Source organism: Salmo salar, chromosome ssa01, assembly GCF_905237065.1.
Source record: "Salmo salar chromosome ssa01, Ssal_v3.1, whole genome shotgun sequence".
Classification (NCBI taxonomy): Eukaryota; Metazoa; Chordata; class Actinopteri; order Salmoniformes; family Salmonidae; genus Salmo; species Salmo salar.
This window is the reverse complement of record NC_059442.1, coordinates 65,955,970-65,969,287: the sequence shown is the minus strand read 5'-3', so window position 1 is coordinate 65,969,287 and position 13,318 is coordinate 65,955,970. Positions and strand designations below refer to the sequence as shown.

The 13,318-nt window shown below is 41.1% G+C and overlaps 1 protein-coding gene across 1 annotated transcript; it reads right to left on the bottom strand.

Annotated features, from left to right (window-relative positions):
• Window positions 1–10,846: 10,846 nt before the first annotated feature.
• tex36 (testis expressed 36) lies at window positions 10,847–12,147 on the bottom strand. Its single transcript, XM_014206839.2, has 4 exons — window positions 11,985–12,147; window positions 11,691–11,834; window positions 11,399–11,479; window positions 10,847–11,261 (listed from the first exon to the last, which is right to left on the bottom strand). The coding sequence occupies exons 1-4, from the start codon at window positions 12,033–12,035 to the stop codon at window positions 10,914–10,916; spliced, it is 624 nt and encodes a 207-aa protein (XP_014062314.1). The 5' UTR covers window positions 12,036–12,147; the 3' UTR covers window positions 10,847–10,913.
• Between the last annotated feature and the right edge of the window lie 1,171 nt (window positions 12,148–13,318).

Below are 13,318 nucleotides of genomic sequence, written 5' to 3'. Positions count from 1 at the left end.
TGAGGCACCAGCTCGGACAAGACCACAGCTAACAAGCCACACACATGCACACACGGATGGTTACACCCACTCACGTGTGCATGCATACACAAACTTGCACACACACACACACACACACACACACACACACACACACACACACACACACACACACACACACACACACACACACACACACACACACACACACACACACACACGCACACACACACACACGCACACACGCACACACACCTTCCGTGGGAGGCTAGCAATGTTACTGCCAGATAGAGGCTAGCTAGGGAGTTCTTAACTCGACTGGGCAAACTTCCTCCATGATGGGAACAGTTGCATGATTTATCTTGTCCTCTGGTCATCTGTAGGAATGAGATAGCTGGTGATTTTATCCCCACAGCCTCTGGTGAGCTTAGCCACATGGTAACAAGGACTTTTTGGTTGGCAGGGGACGCAGACTGACTGCCATGTCCTACAGATAGAATAGGGATGGACAGAGTAATGGGACCACATAGCACTGCTGTTAAATTACAGCTCTCTGAGTAGAGTGGGCTCTTTCTCATTTCAGCCTAAAATGAGCACTGTTTTTGTCTGGAGGATGAGACCGTAATGAACCAGTCTGAGCAGAAATAAACACACGTCCTAATGTGAGCTCATTGCATCAGTTCAAATTTGTTTCATGAGAGGGAGTGGGGGGGGGTTATAAGAATGGTAGGGAGGGACACAAAAAGAGGGTGAGGGTGCGGAAGAGCTGCATGGGAGAGGGGAGGAGGGTGTAGTCTTGGCACCAGAGTAAACAGAAAACATTCATATAGGATGTTATGTGAATTTGCCTAGCCATCTCCATGGCAACTCTATTTTCTGGTCGCAGCTTTAATGAATAGGTAATGAAAGAAATGCAAAGCGCAAAACTTCATTACTGCTTCGAACATCTGCAATGAAAAGGAATTACAGAGGCTGTCGTTTGCCGAAACTGGCTTTCTGTTTTTGTCCGGCACAACATCAGGGTAAACTTGTGTCTAGCGGGGCTGGGCGAGGGGCAGTAGCTCTTTGTTAATAATGTTAGAGGGTACGTACCTTCAAGGTAGCAGGTCAAGGTGGTGGTGGAGATAGCAGTATGAGGAAACAATATAGTTTTTTTCCCAGACAATATATCCTGTATCCCAGCATGCATGAAGGCCTAAAGCTAAAGTAAAGGAAGGTGTCCTTCACTAAGACCACGCCAATTGAATCCTCGACGAAACAGACTCCAGATAATAACAGCTGTTATTGAAATGTTTGACCAAGAATATACGTATTTGATGCAACATGTCTCTCTTTTCTCTATCCATATATAGTAGACCTATTTGTTTTTAAAGTAAAGACTTGACAATGTCATGCTTTGTGTTCCAAGGACATTATCACATCATCTTACACTAAAATGACCTCTGAGTCTACAGGTCAGCATCACCTGCCACCTTGCACTTTGCCTACTCAAGGCTGACCTACATTATCATCCTGATGTAGTTCGAGGTTATCACAAAAATGCATTTCTAAAAATCTGAGGGAGATAAAGGATGAGAGAATGTGCCTTGCAGTAACATGAAGGCAGGGGCGAAAATCTGATATCAACTTTGGAGGGGACAATTACATTAAATTTTCTCAAGAGCAATTCCTGAGGGGGACACCAAAAGTAGTGCTGTAACACATAGCCTACATTGTAATATGGTAAATGTATATTGAGGAACCAAAGAAATAAGGTGTTTGCCGTACTCCTAACTACCGGTACCCAAAACTACACAACTAATCACAACAGCAATACCATTGCCTTTAACAAATCTTAGTTCAGTCACCAGTTTAAGTTGAGAGTGGGGGTATCCATGGCATTTTCCAATTATGTTCCTATTTTACAAGTCAAAAAAATTGAGAACCTTTCATAATGTTGCCAAACAAAGACTCAACAAACTTACCTGAGACTCCCTGTCTCTGCCAGTCTGTCCCTGCATATCTGTCCCCAACTCTGCTGTCTGTGTGCCATCTGTTGCCTGCTCTGCCTAATGACATCATTGTGACACATTTCCATTAGAATTTCATTTCTTTCTTCTGAACATTTTATCAACTAGTCTTTGAGATATTAGGCTACTAGGGTTCTTACTATGCATTTTGGTGTATTGAAAAATACTCTGATGTCCGTCTTTTATTTTTCTGCCATTTTTCTACCTGGCTGGCTGGCTGGCTACACACACAGTGTGTAGGTTATTTACAGTAGGAGATGGGCTTCTATCATCTTCAATCATTCTATTTGGGCTTCGATCTAAAAGGTTGCTAGCAAATGTGAAACGGATTAAAATGACAAGAGTTGACAGCTGTATGAGTTCACCATTTAAACAACATATGCTGCAACCTTTTGTAATTTTAATAGTTTGTTTCATATTGGCTGGCTTCCAACAATAGCTGAATTTGTTTGAATTTGTTTGCTATAATCTTTGCTACCTGGGTTAAATAAAGGTGAAATAAAATAAATAAATAAAAGTTCCCTTGCGACAATTTAGCTTTTGCAACGAGACCATTAAATATATTTAAGACAATGGTAGAAGAGAGTGTAGTTCTGTTCAGTTTGGATTTCAATTTATCGCTAAACTTATCACAGGGACTTTGAAGCACTAACTTACATCATCTGCATGCTGATTCCGTCTTTGACGACACCACATAAATGGAATAGGTACTAGCTAGCTTAATAGTTAATATTTGCGCGCTAGCTCTGCATATTCAGCTAGTGTGTGTGCGCGATTGACTGGATTAACCTCACGTCAGTTACGTGCATTGAGTGCCTTTCAGACAGTAGATACGACCTCTATGTTACCTAGCAAACTAAGGAACTGGCAGTGGATCAAACCATTGTGAGGCAAAGGGTGGGGGGGTTGCAATCTTTTGAAACTTAAAAACGCGCTATTAAGTGTCTATAATCAGCACAATTGCTTTCATTGCGTATTATTAATATTTTTTAACCTCTATGGGACCGGCGGGACGAATTCGTCCCACCTACGTAACAGCCAGTTGAATCCCGTGGCGCGATTTCAAAACCTTTGAAATGCTATTACTTCAATTTCTCAAACATATGACTATTTTACAGCTATTTAAAGACAAGACTCTCGTTAATCTAACCACACTGTCCGATTTCAAAAAGGCTTTACAACGAAAGCAAAACATTAGATTATGTCAGCAGAGTACCAAGCCAGAAATAATCAGACACCCATTTTTCAAGCTAGCATATAATGTCACAAAAACCCAGAAGACAGCTAAATGCAGCACTAACCTTTGATGATCTTCATCAGATGACAACCCTAGGACATTATGTTATACAATACATGCATGTTTTGTTCAATCAAGTTCATATTTATATCAAAAACCAGCTTTTTACATTAGCATGTGACGTTCAGAACTAGCAAATTCCCCGCAATCTTCCGGGGAATTCGCTAACAATTTACTAAATTACTCACGATAAACGTTCACAAAAAGCATAACAATTATTTTAAGAATTATAGATACAGAACTCCTCTATGCACTCGATATGTCCGATTTTAAAATAGCTTTTTGGTGAAAGCACATTTTGCAATATTCTAAGTACATAGCCCAGGCATCCCGGGCTAGCTATTTAGACACCCGGCAAGTTTAGCACTCACCAATATCAGATTTACTATTATAAAAGTTTGATTACCTTTTGTTGTCTTCGTCAGAATGCACTCCCAGGACTGCTACTTCAATAACAAATGTTGGTTTGGTCCAAAATAATCCATCGTTATATCCGAATAGCGGTGTTTTGTTCGTGCGTCCCAGACACTATCTGAAATGGTAAATCAGGGTCGTGCACATGGCGCAATTCGAAATATTCCATTACCGTACTTCGAAGCATGTCAACCGCTGTTTAAAATCCATTTTTATGCCATTTTTCTCGTAAAAAAGCGATAATATTCCGACCGGGAATGTCCATTTAGCTAAACAGAGGAAAGTAAACAAAGCTTTCGGTCGACGCGGGCACGAGCCTGAGTCTCACAGTACTGTAACCAGCCACTACCCAAACACGCTACTTTTTTTCAGCCAGAGCCTGCAAAGCCACGATTCAGCTTTTTACCGCCTTCTGAGACCCTATGGCAGCCGTAGGAAGTGTCACGGGACAGCTAAGATCCTCACTCTTCAATAAACAGAGACAAGAAGAACGACACCTTGTCAGACAGGCCACTTCCTGCATGAAACCTTCTCAGTTTTTTGCCTGCCAAATGAGTTCTGTTATACTCACAGACACCATTCAAACAGTTTTAGAAACTTTAGGGTGTTTTCTATCCATATGTAATAAGTATATGCATATTCTAGTTACTGGGTAGGAGTGGTAACCAGATTAAATCGGGTACGTTTTTTTATCCGGCCGTGTAAATTCTGCCCCCTAGCCCTAACAGGTTAAATTACATAGTTATGTTTCAGTGATATATTGGGGGGGACAAATCATATTTTTCCCAGGATGGGGGGTCGTGTCCCCCCCGTCCCCCCCGGGATTTCCGCCCCTGCATGAAGGACACCATCCTTTACTTTAGCTTTAGGCCTTCATGCATGCTGGGATACAGGGGTCATTCCATGTAATTTCCAATTTCCATTCCATGTAAAAGCCATGACACCCACTATCTCAGATTGTTCTGAAATCGTTTCCGTAGTTAGAAACATATAAGATTAGCATTCCTGAAACATTATTTTGTTGAAATATAATTTGATCTCTGAGAAATTAAGCTAATTGATTGCACCCAAATTGTCCATTTTTAAAATGATCAAAAGCCATCCACAGACTCCCCACACTCCTTGCCAATGTCGCCCCAACAACCAGTATACAATATCAGTTCTCTACGTCTAATGAGATCCTGAGTGGCGCAGCGGTCTAAGGCACTGCATCGTAGTGCTAGAGGCGTCACTACAGACCGGGATTTGATCACAGGCTGTATCACAACCGGCCGTGATCGGGAGTCCCATAGGGCGGTGCAAATTGGCCCAGCGTAGTCCGGGTTAGGGGAGGGTTTGGCCGGGGTAGGACGTCATTGTAAATAAGAATTTGTTCTTAACTGACTTGCCTAGTTAAATATAAAATAAATAAAAATATGACAAGTAGTATGGAGCTGCTGCTTGGAGTATTGCTTCTTCAACCTTTGTAATGTACTCCCTGTGAATCGGGTGATCCCCCCCCGTTCAGAGAAATGATCAATTGAAGTAACTTGCGTTCTATCCCATACCTTTAGTGTGAAAGTACCTGTTCCTGCTACTGCCACCACACCCTTTAATTCATTTTGCTGGTCTCTTTTGTATATTAAATGGATCACAGCATGTTCTTTGTAACTTTTGGTTGAAAACCAATAGCTTTCTCTCATGATGAAAATAAATTGTGTGGTCATCCTCACAATTCAAGCCAGTCCTCCATGAAAGCAGGAAACGGCCCCTCTGTGTGTGGTTTATTCCCACACACAGAGGGTCTGGATTAGTTAGACCATTCCTGGCAACTGGCGAACGAGCAAACCATTAGGCTACAGCAGTCTTAATGGTTTCAATGGTAAAATGCCCAAACACACACTATATAGTGTATTGCAATGGTAATGTTATTGGGTTGGGTTTAATGGTAAATGTTACTAATCACACTACATATTGAGGTGTTTTCTAAGAACTTTATTGAAAAACATACGAATGCCAAACAATGGTTTATAATTGTATAAGATTATATGAATTCTATAAATTAAAATGTCCAATTTGGGTGCAATCAATAAATGTAATTTCTCAGAGATCAAACTTTATTTCAACAAAATAATGTTTCAGGAATGCTAATCTTATCTATTTCTAACTACAAAAACGATTTCAGAACAATCTGAGATGGTGGGTGTTGAAATCCTCTTTCTTGTGCTTTTTGAGGTGGAATGACTCACACATGACTTTGGTTGTCTGGCAATCTTCATCACCTTATCAAAGCCTTTTCTCTATAGCAGGTGCAGAACCTCTCAACTCGTCACATCAAAGAGACACACCTGCAAATAAATCACAGCAAACAGACACAGTGGATCCAGACTAGGGCCTCCACTACCAAAGAGGTACGATTCATTTCAGAGTCTAATTTAATATTCATGAAGGTACGCTTGGTTGAAAGGTTGTTTACTGAAATCTGTCTTTTGTCTATAAGAGACAAGAAGTGTGATGCGCCAGCTGGCATCTATGTTTGTACTTGTTGGTCCATATTTACACATCACACTGTGCACACAAACATGCGCAAACACACAAAAACGCACACACACAAACACAAGCGCATACACACGTGCACAAATACACACACGCATACAAACATAGTATGGGTTCTTCCGCTTATCATCGTTACGACGGTGGGAATGGATTTTGCTGAGTGTTTGTAGAGTTAGGGTGGGGTGGGGTGTTGTTTTGACCTTTCAGTGAACTGAATAAATTAGGATGCTGTGCCACAGAGATTTAAAATATGTCACTACGTCAGAACAGAGGGTGTGTGGAGTGGGCAGAGCAAACAACAACAATGCTACCTACAAATAAATAGGAAGAGGAAGGAAAGGAAGGAGAGGGGTCAAGTCCTCTGTAATTAAGTTCATACAGTAGCCCCCCTGTGAGTTCTTCCTCTTCTATGAAGAGTGTGTGTGTATGTATGTGTGTGTGTGTGTGTGTGCGTGCTTGTGTGTATGAGTGTGTGTTTATGCTGAGCTCCTTGAGGCTGGGGTGTGGTGTATAGTCAATGCATCGTACAGGCATGTTGTGGCAAGTCCAAGACGAGCACTACAGTCTCACTATCCAGCATTTGCAGACATAAAATACATTCTAAACAGTAACACACAGACAGATGGACAGACGGACTGCTTGACAGCGAGGCGCAGGTGTTACTTTGTAAGCAGCACCTGCTTCTAAATACGCTTGAGGCTCCTCTTCATGGCTACTGTATCGACAATTCTCTCCCCAAGCATTAATACGGTCCACAGGAGGTTGGTGGCACCTCAATTGGAGAGGACGGGCTCGTGGTAATGGCTGTTCCGCCATTAGTGGAATGGTATCAAATACGTGAAACACAAGGTTTCCATGTGTTTGATGCCATTCCATTTACTCCGTTCCAGCCATTATTATGAGCCGTCCTGCCCTCAGCAGCCTCCACTGATACAGTCTCACAATCTACCTTTTTATAACTTTCATCATTCCAAAGGCCACAGAAACACTTATACCGCCTCCATTCCTCTTACTTTATCCTTTTTGTTCAAGGCAAAGAGGAGAAAGGCCCCCCAAAAAATACAAAAGACTCCAGTCAGCCTATCCATAGACTGTTCACCTTGCTACTGTCTGGCAAACGATACCGAATAATCATCTTTCGGACCAACAGGCTCAGAGACAGCTTCTACCCCCAAGCCATTAGACTGCTAAATAGTTAATTAAATGGTTACCCGGACTATCTGCACTGACCCTATCTTGCACTGACTCTATGCACACTCACAAGACTACATATACACACTATATACGCACACTCACACACACACTACACTGCACTGACATTCTCACATAAAACCCACACACATAACACACACACGCATACTGACATATCACAAATACACATACACAAATGCTGCAGCTACTCTGTTCTTCATTTTACTGTTATGATCATCTATCCTGATGCCTAGTCACTTTAGCCTGCATTCATGAACATATCTACCTGAAATACCTGGTACCTCGGCATATTGACCTGGTACTCCCTGTATATAGCTCCATTCTTGTATATTTTATTCCTCTAGTGCTACTATTTTTCATTTTATTATTATTCTTTAGCTCTTTATCGTTGAAAGGTGCTCATAAGCAAGCATTTCACGGTAAAGTCTACACCCATTTTATTCGGAGCATGTGACAAATAAAATTTGATTTCATTCATGATGTGCAACTGCCTCTGTAGATAAGATATTTGACGGTGCCATATGAATCGCGTATCCAGGTGGATCCATCTTTGCCTTTCTTTACCTCACTGTAAAGTTTGGTTATTTTTAACAAGTCTTCCATAGGGTGGAAGATAAAAAAAGAGGACGATCTTGGAAGATAAATTACTATCTTCCTCTTTCTCTGTTCCTGTGGTTATTGAACACATGTTCTGTCAATCCACTGTCTCCAGCAGCAAACCTACTAACTGTGAGAGAACAGATGGTTCAAAAGGTCAGTTCATTGTCTAATTCATCTCTTCTTAATACAGTATGATCTAACGGTGAAGTAAAGGTCAGGCAAGATAGAAAGACCCTGGAGAGAAAGAAATTGTGAAAAACAATCTCCCTGGAGAGTGCTCAATGAAGGAGAGCAGCTGCTCCACAGCCCGCTCCTCTCTCTTTCTCTCTCTCCCTCTATCTCTCTCTCTCTTTTGCCCGTATAGAGAATATACAGACATCCCAAGCAGGTGTTCTCATTGCCTTACACCCGATCCTCCCTCCCTCTTCTCAGTGCTCCAGTACAGTCGACCATGTCCTCTTTAAGTGATTACAGTGAAACAGATTGTTTCCGAAGGGAATCTGCCAGACTTTGGAACATGTTGTAGCATGTTTAATAGACATCATCAAGCTCCCTTCCATGCAGATGCTCTAATTTGCCTGTCTCTGACATAAAGTTCGGTGACGTCTTTCTTGATGAGGTCATGTATAACATAACAGATAAGTAAAAGAACCGTTACTCACATAGCTGCCATCTGCTGGAGCTATGTGTATTTAGCCTTAAAACATTCTGTAGGTGCACTGCAGTGCTGAAGACAGAGCAGACCACATGCAGGCACGCACTCACACTTTCCATCTCAATCATGTTTGCCATTGAGCTGGTGTAAGTGCCTGAGATTGTCTGGATTGTAGCAGTATCAATTCGACCAAGTTCGAAATAACAAGCTTGCATTTTCATGGTGAATCTTAATCAGTAGAGGAACATAATACCATAATGTCCAACCTGGTCACAGAGCATTTCGTATTATTTATTCAGTATGATACACTACATGACCAAAAGTATGTGGACACCAGCTCATCAAACATCTCATTTCAAAGGGGGGACCAAAATGGAGTTGGTCCCCCCTTTGCTGTTATAACAGCCTCTACTCTTCTGGGAAGGCTTTCCACTAGATGTTGGAAAATTGCTGCGGGAACTTGCTTCCATTCAGCCACAAGAGCATTTGTGAAGTTGGCCACTGATGTTGGGCAATTAGGCCTGGCTCGCAATCCGCGTTCCAATTCATCTCAAAGGTCTTTGATGGGGTTGAGGCCAGGGCTCTGTGCAGGCCAGTCAAGTTCTTCTACACTGATCTCGACAAACCATTTCTGTATAGACCTCGCTTTGTGCACGGGGGCATTGTCATGCTGAAAGAGGAATGGGCCTTCCCCAAACTGTTACCACAAAGTTGGAAGCACAGAATTGTGTAGAATGTAATTGTACAGTATGCTGTAGCGTGAATATTTCCCTTCACTGGAACTAAGGGACCTAGACCGATCCATGAAAAATAGCCCCAGACCAATATTCCTCCTCCACCAAACTTTACAGTTTTCATTCGGGCAGGTAGCGTTCTCCTGGCATCCGACAAATCCAGATTGGTACGTCGGACTGCCAGATGGTGAAGCGTGATTCATCACTCCAGAGAATGTGTTTCCACTGCTCCAGTGTCCAATGTCAGCGAGCTTTATACCACTCCAGCCGACACTTGGCATTGCGCATTGGTGATCTTAGGCTTGTGTGCGGCTGCTCGGCTATGAAAACCCATTTTATGAAGCTCCCGACGAACAGTTCTTGTGCTGACTTTGCTTCCAGAGGCAGTTTGGAATTCGGTAGTGAGTGTTGCAACTGAGGACAGACGGTTCCACCCTGAAAGTCACAGAGCCCTTCAGTAAGGCCATTCTACTGCCAATGTTTGTCTCATGGCTGTGTGCTCGATTTTATACACTTGTCAACGGGTGTGCCTGAAATAGCCAAATCCACTAATTTGAAGGGGTGTCCACATACTTTTCTATATATAGTGTATGTTATGTTTCATATGCTATGCATTAATTTGTGGATGTCCATCACTCATTTCTTATGATATGTTACGAATTACGATTCCTCTCATGTGTTATGACTTTGCAAAATGTATAATATGTTACAACTTCTAGCTAGGTCCCTAGGTTGCTAAAGTTTGCTATCTGACTAACATTAGCTAGGCTAGGGGTGAGTTAGATTAAAAGGTTAAGGTTAAGGGAAGTCTCAGCTAAAAGGGTTGAGGTTAGGGTTAGTGGAAGGGTTATGTAGCATGCTAGATAGTTGCAACGTTTCAAAAAAGTAGTAAGTAGTTGAAAAGTTGCTAATTAGTTAAAATGCTATAGTTGTCCATGATGAGATTTGAACTCTCAACCTTTGGGTTGAAATACCTTTGTGTTATACCCTGCTTTCGTTTTTGCCTTAAGTAACCATCTGTCTTATGTAACCAAACATAACATATCATACTAATTTGAGTGTCCCGGATTTACCTTTACTATGTTACATCTAGTCTATGAGACTAGGCTGCAATGTCTCCTCAGTTTATTCTTTTGTCTTTTGTACATCACATCTAATAATCTTTCTCATTTATGATGTGATTTACAAGGTTTTTCTATCTAAATCTTGTGACAAATGGTGTACTTGAAAATAGATGGCCCTTCATTGCGTAATTAATCTGGATGTGATTAATTAATGAGGAACAAAGGGGATGGTTGTCTGATCTGTCTTTCCTTAAGAACCCAGTTTTACTGTAAAAGGAGAAATGTATAAATAATACAATTTAACATCTCCGTATCTCAATGTTTCATATTTTTTATTTGCACTTGGAAAACTATCAAGATGTGTTGCTTTGTGATTTCCTAAGGAAGAGTATTTGGATAATATAGTGTATTCATCTAATGCCTGATATGGTAGGAGTGTCTGGACGGCTTGGATGAGGAGGAGCAGTTAGTAGCTGCCAGCACTTCAAGGGGCACAGGACGGTCCTCATCATGCCTCCCGAACCACATAAAGTGCTCTCCTGCCTGGGCAGCAGCTGCCACAGTGGACCTATCAAGATGGTTACTGGGAAAACGCCTGCTGGTGGAGGAGCCCTCTGTGTCCTGGCGGTCCTGGTAGTCTGTCTGATAGGCTGAGAAATCTCCCCTCGTCTCCCCCACGCCACTCACACTTCCATGGTGGCACAGGCAGAAGTGGGAGTTATGTTGTCTACGCTCGTCCAGGCACTTCTTGCGGCCTAATCCCTATGAAAAACATAATAAGAAAAATGGTATTGTTTCCAATTTTATTTTGTTGTATTATCTTACTAAAAACCTTAGTGTTGATTTGACAACATCCTTGATGATGTCTTTGTTTTCTTTGTAGTGGGCATATTGCTTACATCATCAAATACATTGATGGTATCTTGCAGTGCAGCTTGGTTATCATGGGCTGAGAATGGATAGACTCTTCCCATGGTTTTCTGTAAAAAGAATAGTTAATTGATATATCACATTTTCTCCTAGGTTTTGGCATAGTTATGCCAACAATTATTAGTAGATTGTATAAAGGATAAATGTAATCATCTTCATGGAAATGAAGGTGATTGCACACATAACAACAACCCAAGACCATGTAGACACTTTTGAGTAAGATGTTTCACTCTCTGCATGAATGTATTGCACTCTGCCAACCTGTTCTGTGTTGATGAAGATCTTGGGATACTTCTCTGTGCTAGATGCTGGAGGTAGTGGTTCACTCTGAGACATCATATACCCTGTGCTGGTGCACGTCTCCCGTTTACTGGTGTCATTTGCTGGTAAACCTGCATGAGCCAACTGCACATTTTGAAAGGCATAAAGTTGTTAGGAAAGGTACAGGGGTGTCTTTATAATAACTTTATTTGTCAGTATCTGCAAAGTTGAGTGCAATTATAATGGGCTCATCATAAGCTAATAGTGAAAGATTTAAAGTAATCAGAATCTTACCCATTTGCCATCCTTTTCCATTGATGAGTATTTCTTACCACCTTTTGTCATTTTAACAAGGTTGAAACTTTGTAACGACAGTACAAAATATGACCAACTCGACAGGGTTTATAATACTTTTGCTTCTCACATTCTTCTCGCAAAGAATGCAAACAACAGTAACTATAATAACATACTAATCACAAATAATTTGTATTCCATTTGAAAAAAATAAGTGTCTTTATTTCTGTTTGTTACATCACAATTCAGCCCGCCTTATTCCCCGTTTTCTAGTTCATTTGAAGGCAGTTTTATTTAACCTTCCAATTATAAAACGGAAGGAAAGGGAACTGGGGGAAAATAAAGAAATAATACATTTAGCTAAAGATAAGGAATTAGGGTAAAGAGTAGAAAAATAAAGAATCAGAACATAAGAGAATTAATAAAAATTATCCAGAAAATGTCATTTATTGTATCCTTTTCTGTAAACTCACTGGAAGTTAACTTCTAGAAGGAATTGCCATATCCAGAGCATAATTGAACATGTGAAGTTAGCAGCAACTAAAAAGCCTCACTGTACATCACAACCGACTGCTTATATCAAACTAAAAGTCCAACCCTAACCTCTCTTCTTTTAAATGTTTTTGTCGCCTTTGTCCAAATCCAATTATATCAGTTATGTAACAGATAGCTACCACATCCTGTTGTATTATATTAAAAGCCACTTACCCTTCATTTTTTTTATTTTTTTAATTTCACCTTTATTTAACCAGGTAGGCAAGTTGAGAACAAGTTCTCATTTACAATTGCGACCTGGCAAATAGTTTTGGAGTTTGGTTCAATTCATAATCCTGAAAATGCGGTCTTTTATTTAGCTTTTTTTTTACCCGGAAGTTGTGAGCTCTCTCGCTTTACAATAACGCGTGGTCTGTCAACAGTAGCAGACAGAACGGCTAAAGCAAGTGGTGTTGTTGATACCGGCTGGAAGGTTCTGCAAAACAGTGATAGGTTAAATGTAAAAGCAGTAACTCAATTTGTTAGAATATTTTCATATTGTTCTGATCATGAACAAATAACGTTATGTTAGCTAGCTACTAAACAGCAGGTGATGAGTTAGCAGCAATCTTGTGACTGTGCAATTGTTGTTGACATTTTAAGGCAGCTAGTTTGCTATGAACGGGTACCCCTTGGACAGCATTCGTTTGTGTGGCCAGGAGCTAGCTTGTAGATAGATCATGAGTTCAGCAACAGCTGGGATTGGGAACCGAGAGGATGGCGTCCCTCCAGACCGTGGAAGTGAAGAAGTGGGTGACAGTGGCAGGCAAGTAACCAATAGCTAGCTAGCTTTGAACTGC

Bases quoted from the DNA above. Each gene is read 5' to 3' on its own strand.
- tex36 (XM_014206839.2), bottom strand. From the start codon at position 12,035: ATGACAAAAGGTGGTAAGAAATACTCATCAATGGAAAAGGATGGCAAA. The intron at 11,480-11,690 runs GTTGGCAGAGTG...TTCTTTTTACAG, and splicing joins TCTTCATCAACACAGAACAG to AAAACCATGGGAAGAGTCTA. The intron at 11,262-11,398 runs GTAAGCAATATG...TGTTTTTCATAG, and splicing joins CCATCAATGTATTTGATGAT to GGATTAGGCCGCAAGAAGTG.